At 34.9% G+C, this 12,546-nt stretch overlaps 1 protein-coding gene across 2 annotated transcripts in view; it reads left to right on the top strand.

The window, feature by feature from the left end:
- The window catches only part of LOC150087454 (uncharacterized), a 244,669-nt gene extending 232,362 nt beyond the window's left edge, over positions 1-12,307 (top strand). The window contains exons 13-15 of one of the 2 annotated variants that reach the window (XR_016546847.1): positions 1,617-2,825; positions 7,191-7,289; positions 8,769-8,894. Coding sequence is in view for 1 of the 2 variants with exons in the window: in XM_090371195.1 (XP_090227321.1) it covers positions 1,617-2,825; positions 8,769-9,722; positions 11,895-11,926 (2,195 nt within the window). In the remaining variant the exon portion in view is untranslated. Of the gene's footprint in view, positions 1-1,616; positions 2,826-7,190; positions 7,290-8,768; positions 9,723-11,894 lie in introns of those variants that run through there. The other variant, XM_090371195.1, reaches the window with a different exon arrangement.
- Positions 12,308-12,546: the final 239 nt, after the last annotated feature.

A 12,546-nucleotide genomic window follows, 5' to 3' on the forward strand; every position in this document is an offset into this window, starting at 1 on the left:
AGGCGGGAATCGAACCCGCGACCTTTGGGTTGCCGGGTAGGTACTTTACCCACTCGGCTAGCCCGGTCGGCCAAAATAGTGGGTATATTCTCCTATGAAACCCCAAATACGAAAGGTATTAGAACCTATAGTATTTATTTCCGTATATGGGTTGAAGGTTGAGAAGACAGAAGATATTGCTCAAATTATACTTGAGTTTCCGTAGATTGCAAGATTGTTCCAGAAAGCGGAAGTTGAAGGGATAAACGAAGAAGAAGAAATGTTGATTCTTTGGGTTTGAAGCTGGATAGTAAATGAATACTGACTGGCTGGATGCTGTGGCACGTAAGAGATGGACCATTAATTAACCTTATGGCCCTCTTTTGAATGGAGTCTAGATGGTGGAGAAAAGTTATGGGGACACCACACCAGATGCGGGAGTAATTTTCTATGGAAGGGCAAATTTGATATTTGTAGAGGGAGTAGTCGTTTAGAAGAAAAGCAACGATAAGAATGAAAGAGAAAACCAAGATTTTTATATGCAGAGAAAAAAGCAATATTTGTGATGTGTTTGTGCCAAGAAAGATTACAAGTCACGATAATTCCTAATAGCTATTATTATTATTATTATTATTATTAAAATCAGTTTATTTCCCAAGAAACCTTGGGTCGCTCCAGGACGGCTCTGTGCCAGATGAGTGCATGTGGTCATGTCTAGAAATTTGATTCCATTGAAAATAAGCACAGGAGCAGTAGAACTCATTTTTACGAGATACAAAACAGCAGTTTTAGAAAGACTGAAATTAATTAAGGTATCTTTTACCCATTGGATAATTGCTTGGAGATCAGCTTTTAAGGAATTGGTGCTGGATTTCCGAGACGATGAAACTGTTTCTGCAGAACATAGTTTCTCTAACTGGAATGTAGAATGCAATGTGCTATCACCAGCGAAACTATACACTCCGTGATCTGATAGACTCCGTTTTCGAAGTCTATCAGATCACGTCCCTTGCCCATGTCGATCAAGTACCTGTTGTGTACAGCATACCACGAACCTGCAGTATCACATTTACTGGTTCTCGGTGCGACACGTGTGCCACCAGACAGGGGAGAATGGCCAATTGCCACAACACTAGGCAGTCATTCTATTGTGACTGGACAACGTATATCTTTGTGAGTGAATTACAAACTGCTTATGAATTACACAGTCCTATTTTTTAAATTTTTTGATGAAATCAATTTTTCACTTAATTTTTGTAACGTGTGTGCTATCATTTGTGCTATCTGAAAGTGCTGAAAAACAAGCATTATAAGGGTTCTTTCCCCATGGTAAAACAGTTTTATTTGTCATTAGCTATTTAACTTTTTAATTACATAATTTTTAATTACATAAGAATACATTCATAGAATTTAACTTTTTAATTCTATGAATGTATTCTGCTATTATTGCTACCATTTAAATGATTGATAGCAATAATTTATTTTCATTTCAATCATAATCCATATATACGAGTATTTTTAATTATATTAATATAAAGTTTTCTATAAAATTAAAATATCTAAGAATTATTATTTTAATGCAAAAAATACAATTATATTTAACAAATGATTAAATAAACTTTTTTTTTTCATTACAGATTTCTTCCAGTTTGTCGTTTCCCCACTGTTTGAAACTTGGGACCACTTCTTAGGCACCCCCTTTTCCAATCAACTAGTTAAAAACTTAAAACATAATCATTTGCAGTGGAGAGAAAAGGCTGAGGAAAGTACAGTTAGTGCAGAATCTTCAGCTATTGCTACTTTAGTTAAAAAGGCAGAGCCTGAAAGTTACAGAAGTGACATATCACAGCAAGAGTCCCTTCACAGTGATAAACGTAGTCCAGTTCATTTTTCTTCTAAAATGAAGAGAACTTCAAGTGAAGGGCCAAATAAGGAAATATCTCCAAATTCTTTAGAAATATATTCTACTGAGGAACTTCACCCTAGAACTACAGTTTTATCACTTTCAAATATGGAAATGGTTCAGTTACGTGGGATTGATGTGAGTACCAAATTTGAAAGCCATCATCTTATATGCCCTCCAATGTTTAAGTCTCATACTAAATCTGAAAAATCACTTGCAAGCCCAAATGATACCACTTCTTGTGTTCAAATAGACAGTTGTGCCTCCAAACATGAAGATGAATTATCAACAAATGAAAATATTGCTCAAAATGTTGTTCCAGTCACTTCAGAAGATTGTCCCAATGGTTGCTGTAGCCCACATACAAGTCGTGACCAAATTCCTCCGCAGGAAAGCAAAAGTTGCAGGCGACCTCGTGGTTCATCATTACCCAACACCTACAATGTCCCACTTAATATAGGGTTAGGGTCCACCAAAAATTGTCTCCCGCAGGACAGAAATCGTCATTTATCAGTAAAGCAAATGTCTGGTCTATTTTATGCATTAGCGTCTCCCAATAAAAGAAGAAGAAGTTTACAGAATCCAGAGAGAGTAATATATGGAAGTAACGTTGCCGATCCAAATAAACTTGGAACTTCGGCGGAATTAGTTCAGTCTGCTAGGTCCTGGTGTTGGCATATTAGCCGGAGTCTATCAGAAGAGAGACCAGAGCAACCTAGCCGAAATTTCGATAGCCCAATATCATCGTGGCAAGGATCCTCAGGCAGTCTAACAACACTTGGACAGCAGTGCATGGGCAGGAGAGGTTCAGCTCCAGTAACTTTCGGTAATAGTCAATGGCCAAGTTTAGGGGATATTATTGATACAAGGGGTGGTCTGAAAGGTGGTGCAGAAGGCGGAATAGAAGGTCGAAGGTGGTCTGTTCCCGCGGACACTGTTAGTGGTATGTTATTCTTGCTGTTTAAATAGTAAGTTTACTTATTACTGCATATTGGGAATACACAACTCAGGTCAAAATAAATATCATCTGGTAGTTTCAAGACCCGATTTAGACATCTATAAATTAAAGCGAAATTGAACGAGGACATTTACATTTAGGTAAAAAAAAAATCCTTCGCTGTTTATTACTCAAAGTATCCAAAGTTCATAGACCACAGTTGAAAAGTATTGAGAAATAAGGTTTATCAGTCTTATAGAGTAATAAAAGATTTAATTCATGCCTTGGGTGACTATATTTTCCAATAATGAGCACACGCGAGGAAACAGGTTGGAGGCCTGACTACATGACCGCATTATGATATTAAATGATAACAACTTTCGAGTTTAAGACGTGAGATTATTTTTTCAGAAAATTCATGTGATGGAGTTTCAGGTGAAATGAGGAGACATTATTGTTAAAAATGAAATGTAGCTAATTTTATTTTTAAAACTGAATTTAAATTATTTTACTTTTAAATTGTAAATTATTCATAATTTAAATCATAAATAATAATAATAAATATCAACCACAATGGAAGGTTTTAAGAAGATAAATGGTGCTAACAAAAGGATTTGACGGCATAAAGGCCACACATGTTAATTGCCGTGATTGGGGGGAGGGAGAAATGCATTCAAGTAGAAACTACTTAGTGGTAGAAGTGTGATAATCCTAGCACACTTATGCACAGTGGAGAAAGAGATCATATCAGGTAGGGAAATCCGAATACCGAAATGTAAAATTTGCAGTTTAGGAACACCATAATTGTCCACCAAATGTCATCATAATTCTGAAACCTAGGATGGCCCGAAGACCACTTGCATGTTGTCTTCGACAAATATACATAGAACCAGTGAATACTGTTTCCATTTAACGTTCAACTGATATGTCTCACATATGACAAGAGTTCAAGAACCATAATTTGAATCTTAAAATCAAAAATAACCGGACACCTATACTTATACGTTTCAAATAGCCCTTTCATCCATATAATATTTAATGATGTGTCGGTGCACCTTTGGTTTGTCGGTGACTCGAACCAATTTTTGATAAAACGAGGACCATATTTTGGTCCATTCCTCCTTCAACATAACGGTTAATTCAGATAAAGATTATAGGTCTGTTCTCCTGTAACAAAGCAGACATTTCACTTCATCCAAAAGATGTTCTGTGGGATTGAAGTCGAGGCTCTGGGCATAACAATGAAGCATTTGTATGTCCATGTCTTAAAACAAAGTCTCTAGAAAGTTCAGTAATGTATGGCCCATTTTATTTTACTTAAAACAATACATACACAATAGTGAACGTTTAACAGATCTGTGCACAGATCTGTTAAACGTTCTGTTAAATTTTTAAATGGCAGTTTGAAAATGCTAAATAACTCAGCGAGAAAGAAAAAAATTAAATTTGGAAAAATAAATTAATGAAATAGCAGATTACAAATAAACGTGGCTGCTGGCTACACTATAGATACTTAGAGAACTGGCATAGTCCTAATTGGCATTTGTACTATTTGAGGATTGTCTATGTTGGATCAAGAGCCTGTTGAGGGAATTGTACTTCATGATATCACAATATGAAACGAAGAAATGAAATGTATAAGTTGCGATTATCTTCCGAACATTTTATGAGGGCATGTGGAAGTTTACTTTAGCTCCCTGCGTATTGTCTATTACATTGTCGTGCTGAAAGAGAAAAGGGCCTTTCCTCACACTATTGCACAGCGTACTAAGAGCAGAATTGTTCAGACAATCAATGTAACTTATGGCATTCATTGTTCCAGGAACGACGACCAATGGTCCAAACTCAAAGCCCTCGTGGGTATCACAATTGATATAATCACCGGTCCACCTCAAACCGATTGGAAAAGACCTGAGTTCGAATCCTGCCAATGAAGCGAGGAAATTTTATGGGTGTTTTTCTCAACGTGGCTGAGTTAGTCGGTCTCAGGCGAGAACAGCATAGTTTTACCCTGGAAGCTCTGATTTTTCGTTCAGCAAATCGACCACAGAACACAAGCAATTTACAAAATGATATACAGCGCAATATGGCATTAGTTGCTGATGCGCCTAAAACCTTACAAGAAACAAACCCAAACAATGAGAAATAGCTAGAGTTGATGACAATACCTCCGCCAAACTTCGCATACTTTGGTCGACGCATTCTGATAACATTCTCCAGGCATCCACTAGATCCAAATACGCCCGGTCATCAGATCGGAAAACCGTGTGCGGTTATTCGCCACTCCATAACACAGCTTTACAAAATCTCAGGGACCAAGTTCATTGAAGTGTACAGTAGGTAACTCGATATGCAATGCAGGGATCAATTGCGATACGTATTACGTGCTGTGCAGTTAGTTTGTATACTGCAGCTCTTCCGTAAAATCCAATGCTGTCCATTCTACGTAGTGTCTTTTACTGATACTAATATCAGTTCATGGGACCGCCCTTCTATACTCCTGGTTGACAGTATTCGACAAGGATTGACAGAATGTACATACCACTCTTTTGAGGGCCTTACGCTCTCCTTCTGTCAATGTTTGTGGTCTTGAGCGTTTCCCGGTTGTAGTAGCATCTTGATGTTTCCATTTGGTGAATACGTCAGCTGCCGTTGAACTAGATGCAATTTTGCTACAATGTCATCAACAGACTGATTGATAATCAGTCTGTTGATGACATATATATATATTTAAACTCATATATATATATATATATATATATATATATATTTAAATTATATTTTAAGTATGTTTTAAGTAAATCCAACATAAATAGATGCTCTATTTATGTTGGATTTTCTGTCTCAAAAGTTCCATGACAATTGCTTAAAAAAGAATACAAGACACAAACAACTGGAGTTTCATTCGTTTAAAGTATTTTGCTTCTGTAGCAATACGTTGTTGATAAGTAAATGTCACTGAAGTAGCAGCCCTGGTTGTTTTACACTTTCTGAAATACTCACTGTCTCTATCACACTCGTTAATTTGAGTTTAGGCTTTATGGACGTATTAGGAACTACTATAATGCGCCAAAACCAGGTCACCCATTTAATGACAAGGATATCCAAGTAACGTTGATCTTTAACTAATAGTCTGAAGTTCAGGGAAAAAGATCAGCAATGAAGAGCAGTTCTCCTTTGCATGGATTGAAGAGTCTCTCTTTGTTTGTTTGTTTGTTTGTTGATTGTTGTAGTGTTTTGAGGCTCATCAGCAACTTAGGTATTGCGCCGTTGGTAAATTATGTGTTCTGTGGTCGATTCGCTGTTTGTAGTTTGAAAAACCATACTACTCTTGCCTGAGATCGACTAACGCAGCCACATTGTGAAAAAGACTCGTAAAAATTCCTCGCGTCATTAACGAGATTCAAACTCAGGTCTTTTCCACCAGGTGTGGGGAGGATGGTGATTACACCAATTGTGCTAACAACCAGGGCAGCACATCTGGTATAATCAATAGTTGTATAAATGAAAGCCGGGCCTCAAACTAAAATTTTAACAAAGCGGTAACGAGGGCCCCTTCGTTGGAATTTTGAGTTCGAGCCCGGATCCAGGTTACCAGCTGCGCTCCTCTCGTAGGGAAGAACTGGCCCTGATTGTATTAAAAACAAAATGTTTGTTTTTTTTCTTTTAAAATATCGGTCATATCGGAAATGAAAGTCATTGAAATGCATGCAATTTGCAGACACACTAGCACTTCAGAAAAACTGACCTAACCTGACTAGCGCTTCGAAAAGCTGACCTGAAAACAGTTAGAAAATTAAATTTTCATGCTAAATTTTTTATTACAAAAAATACGATTTCAAATAACAGAGTACACTATGTGGAAAATTAGTCTGAAAAAAAATATATATATATAAACATAACTGGCTTCTTCATTACCAATAAATTAAAAATTATAGTTAAAATTTCAGAAATTAAATTATCAATTTTATTGTACATCAAATTTTAAAAATATGCATTGCATATTGAATTTTCTTTTCAATATACGTTCATTGATCACAGAAAAATAAAGACACATCCGGTTTGACTTAAATATACTCACAGTAAAATTAATCATGCAAAACAACCGAAAGTTATAAACGGAAGTGCAAAGATCACGTGATTGTGTTAGCAGAAGATAAATTACCTAAATATGGCGATGGTTATCAAACAGCTTTGTTTAATCAGAAATAACATACATATCAAATATTAGCATACCATATTTTTTGAAAATTGTAAATCATTTGAAGTGCTGTATATTATTATTATATATTTTTTCTTATTTAACTAAATGCTTGTATGAAAGATTTTTAAATTTATATGATTGTAAATTGTTTTTTAACTATCTTACAGGTTCATGAACTTTCTTCAGGCCATGCGTAATTATATACTGTATAACATCATATCTTACAAATTACTATAGTTCCAAAAGAAGCAGCAATCCATATATATGTATATAAACTTTTTTGTATATAAAAACAAAAAAAAAAAAAAAAATATCTTTTATTCAATGATAATATAAATATAAATAAATAATTAATTATTATTTATTTATTTTTTTAATTTTCATCTTATTATTATTTTTTCTTTTTTTATTTTTGGCTGGTGCAGCATAAGCCATAGGCCTCCTTATACATGTGGCCATCTAAAATCATTCTATACGTGATCTGAAAAAAAAAAAGAAGTCTCGTAAGTTTTTGCTGCGATTCACAGAAATTAAAGAAAAAACAATGTTCAGATTTTCTCAAAGAGATAAAGAAACCCTAAAGGACTGCATAAAGAAAGTTCAATGGAAAAATATGGTATTTTGTCCCAGACCTTCAGTTACATCTGTAAGAGACCGGACAAACGGATAATATAATGATGATTGTATTTATTTTGATTAGGCCGGTGTATGTTGCAGAAAATATTAAATATGATATTTAGTATGGAAAAACCTCCATGCTTCCGAAAGTCAAACACCATCCGTTCAGTCCGTTTAAAAGAGACTAAACTCTTCACATCACATCTATGAACATGCAAAGTGACTGCCAGCTGTTCACCATGGAGAATCTTGGGGGAGAGGGTCCTTGTCGAGTCTACCATTGTTATTCACTTTTAGGGAAAAGTTTCGTCTAGTATCAGGTGTCAAAATATTGTGAAAAGTTTCAAAAACTCTTTGAGAAAAGAAAAATATCTGCAACATTTTGAAATAATGTTTCTGTAGCGATGACATTTTCTTAATAAAATTAAGAACAATGCTCAAGGATGCAAGTAAATACTAAAGATTCTCTTCTGGTAGGTCTGAAGCCAATTTGCAGATTCCAACTACACCAAACTAGGAATATGCTTGTTCTCTATCAAAGGAAATCTGAAACACTGTGGTACCTTAATAGCAAACTCAGCAGTTTATTATTATTACCGCACAAAGAGAACAACACGAGGACGTAAATTCGGAATATTTATGGTTTCTTCCAGTCTTTGATGGGATTTGAACCCAGAACTTTCCAAAAGAGGGACAAGTAGCGAAGCCACTATACCGTCACGAAATAGTTCATTCCCTTGTTGCTACTCATATCGCCTGCCTTCTGTACAAAAGTTGCAAAAATTAAAATTTCTCTTGACCGTTCGAAAGAAAGGGGAAAAGGAGACTGTTGAGCTTTAAGATAAAAGCGCAAAGTTTAGTTTCAACCTTACCAATTGCTTTCTAAAATAGCGTTCCTTTGGGGACACTGTATGTTTGAAGTAATTTTCTTCAATTAAACAAATGAAGTTTAATGTGTAATTGATCCAAACTCATTTGTCTGTGACCTTGCAATTCTTCTCTAAAAGTAAACTGTTCTTCTTCGAATGTTTATAACATTTTTTTTTTCAGTTTAATTTGTTCTAATTTTTGATGGTTAGTATGTTTGATTATAATGTCTTGAAATTTGTTCTATAAATTTTGTCTAGGAATCCCCACCAATCCAAATCCTTCAGAATGTGGGCACAGAATACCAGGTCAAAGACAAAAAGAACTGGTCCGGCGTCATAGTTTTGGTCTACTAGAACCATTCCCTACATTACCGTCTTCCGAATCAGAAAATGACGGTTCAAGCACTGGACCAACAAGCACTGGCACCACCTGTAGCACAAGACGAAATAGTGTCATTCCTCCAACTCACCAAAGGCAAAGCTTTAATAATCATAATAATGATGTGGAACACTGTGATCCAGAAGGGGCTTTCAGTTCCGTGTCTAGAGATAATTTTTTCCCATGTTTCCAGCCATCACCTCATCAATCAGAAAGAAGAGGATCCCTACCAGTCGACGTTCCCCTTGCTCTCATGTGCCACGTTCCCCCAGTTTCAAGTTCACCAAGACTTCCAAGGCGGTCTTCCCATGACGACACTAGCTTTAAAAAGCACAAAACTCAAATGGACAAGCAAAAGGTCGGGTTCCGGTGGGATCAGTCCAAAAAGCATAATAATCCTGGGGACCTCCTGAATGTATTAATTGGTCCTGCTGGAATGCTCTCAGCTCTTCAGGATATAAATATGGTCATGCATTCTCAAGATTATCCTCTGTTATCTGCTCAAGGTCTTCCACGTCGCAGATCAGGCGGCTTGGAAATGCTTAGTGGCTTATGGCGCTCAAGGACTACAGAACCATGTATAACACCACAACATGTTTTCTCTGCTGCAGGAAGACTAAAGCTCCCCAGACAGCCATGTTCAGTTGATTCGGCTAGCCATTCTGAATGGCTTTATGGATCCATGGGAGATGAGTCTAAAAGACTGTGCACAAATGTATTGAATGCTAGTCCAAACAGAACCTCAGGGATCTCAGCCATTAGGGAACATTTCGTGTGCCAACAACAGAGAGGTTCTGTACCATTGGACATTTCTTTCCTCTCTCTAAGCTCAGGTAAACACTTAATTACGATTTTACTTAATTAACTGAAGTAGAAATAAATTTAAAAATTTATATTAATTACTCACCGTATTACATTTTATGGAAAAACAGAAAAGTAACTTAAAACTGCAAAAGATATTAACGATTTAAAAATTTCAGTTCAGTAGCCGAATTAATTAGATTATTATAAGTTTATTTATATATACAATTTTTTTTGTATCCATCGAAAAATTTTATGCTTAAGATTCTAAAAATTATTCACCTTCACTCACCTGGTGATGGTTCGAACGCAAAGGAGTAGTTGGATGCCACATTATAGAACTTAGTACAGTATTAGACCGGTTTAGGAAGCTCTGGAATTCCCATGGACCATTGTATACCATACAGATCTGAAAGATGGGGTAAAAACTGCCATATTAGAGCAATCCGACAACGATCTCATCGGCCCATGTGTAATATGTCCATAAAGTGTGAGGGTGTTTTCTGTTTCCCGCCCTCGTGGGTAGCACAGTTGGAGTAATCACTTTCTTTTCCACCTGGTGTGGAAAAGACGGTGATTACTCCAACTGTACTTGGTTCGAATCTCGCCAATGATGCGAGGAATTTATAATGCCCTGGTTTAAAGACAGTGTCTTCAATCTGAAGGTGTTGGCTAACAGCTGCGATCTCAGCTTCATTGAATATCTGTGAAATTGAATGTGCGAACTCGACCATAGAGGCAACTTCACAAGTTGCGTGCAAAGTTTACTGTGTGCGATTGGCGAATATTTCTATTGAAATATGCTAAAAGTGTAGTAGAAATTTTTAAAGTCTAAAATGCAACTATAATATGGCTCAAGCCATGGGCAAAATATGGCTCAAGCCATTTTGTCTTATGCAAAAGTATCTTGGTGTTTATACAAATATAAAAATTACAAATAATCCAAGTATACAAGTGTACATATTACGTTCTGCATCTCATAGAACATTACCAAACCAGAGATATCAGTAGCACCAAAATATGGTGCGTACAAACTGCAAAGAGTATGATTACCGTTTTCTCTGTGAATCTTTTTACCCTAGTAAATCACTAGGATAAAAATCAATATGTCTACCTTAATTGTAATAATTAACAGCATGGGTTAATTACTAGAATCGAATGATTTTCACGTAATATTCCATAGATAATTTCAAAAAGCAATCTGAGCATTGACGTTAAAGAAATGCTGTGACTTATACTTTAAAGGACATTAACATTAATGGCATTAGATTGTTAATAACTTATAAAGTATAAAAAATTAAGTGTTATAAAATATATTTAAAATTTTCGTGTTTGTTTTTCGACATTAAATTTCTCCAATTATGAATTTAAAATGATAATTTTTTGAAAACTAAATTATTTTAATATAATTTATGAAAATTTATTTTTTTATTAATTTAATTATTGATCATTAAATCGATGCTTTAATTATTCATTAATTTTAATATTAAATTACGAAATACTCTGTGATTTTTGCATAAGCTTTGAAGACTCAATTCCAGTCACAAAGGAACTGGAACTGGAACTAAACAAACATTCATTTTGTTTAGCTGCAGTTCGTCAATTTTTGGTTTCTAGTAGAAGTTTAATTTTTTTTTTTTTTTTTAAATTTTGAAGGTAGCGAGTAACAGAGCTAAATGCTTATTTTAAATTGCATCACCAGTGATTTGCAATTCGCAAAAAAAGTTGTTGTGATTTATTTTAATTTATGATCTTTTTGAAAAAATCTTTTCAATGAAGTAATATAATATAATATTCATATATCGCATTATTGAAATAGAATGCAACAAAGGTTTCCAATATGCACTGTGAATATTATTAATTTTTCTAATTATTATTTTCCAATATGCAGAAATTCAAATAAAATGGAAATTCCAGTATGAGAAAATATTTAATGAAATTATATTTTTTTGAAATCACTTTTCATGATTATGAGCAAAGCCAGATAATACACGTAAATTTTATTCAGGGGAGCGATAAATAAGTGTATTAATTTCCAAATTTCGGAGTATTATTTAACTCCCCTTTGAACAGCCCAGAAAGGGCCTGAATACAAATACAAATTTAATTCATTAGCTATATGTAAAAACATTTTTATTAAAATTATTATTTTTATATATCCTACTTCTATTGATGTTTTTTAATAAACTTTCTTTTATTTACAGGCAACACATCTTCTGGGGATCACGGTGATTAACATCTGTAGAACGCTTCTAACAAAAGCCACCCAACGCTCCAAAGGAAAGCCCCTTGGACACTATGCAAATCAATGTTCCACACCATCAGCCGAAGACGAGAAAATATCATTGCACGTAGCAGAAGCGGTGCATGGTGAATCTCATTTCCCATATCATAAGACCCAAATATTAAGAATGTACAAAGAATGCACTTTAATTAAGAGGGAGTCAATTAGATCCAATGTACTGTAAAATGGAGAATCTTTTAATGATTAGGTTTGTGGGGAATTCGAATGTTACATTTGTACTGATTATTAGAAGCGCATTCAATTGTGATATTGTGCTAGATTAGCCAAATGACACTGGGAACACAAAGGAGTAATATTGAAAGCAGAGGAAATATATGGAATTGTTGTTCAGTTTGGAGAAGTAGCATAGTCATTTGTACAAATGCTTTCTCAATGAAGTTGTTTTGTGTTAAAAAATTTGATTGTGATCCCAGTGGTTAATTGGAAAAAATAAAATACACTCTTGGGTAGTTGTTTTATTACAATAGTTTGATGCCTTATGTAATTCACAGGAACATTATCACTAATTGAGTTACAATTTACACATATTTGAGCTATTTCTTTCTTTTTTT

Source organism: Mastigoproctus giganteus, chromosome 4, assembly GCF_048544385.1.
Source record: "Mastigoproctus giganteus isolate SK-2022 chromosome 4, ASM4854438v1, whole genome shotgun sequence".
In the NCBI taxonomy this organism is placed as follows: Eukaryota; Metazoa; Arthropoda; class Arachnida; order Uropygi; family Thelyphonidae; genus Mastigoproctus; species Mastigoproctus giganteus.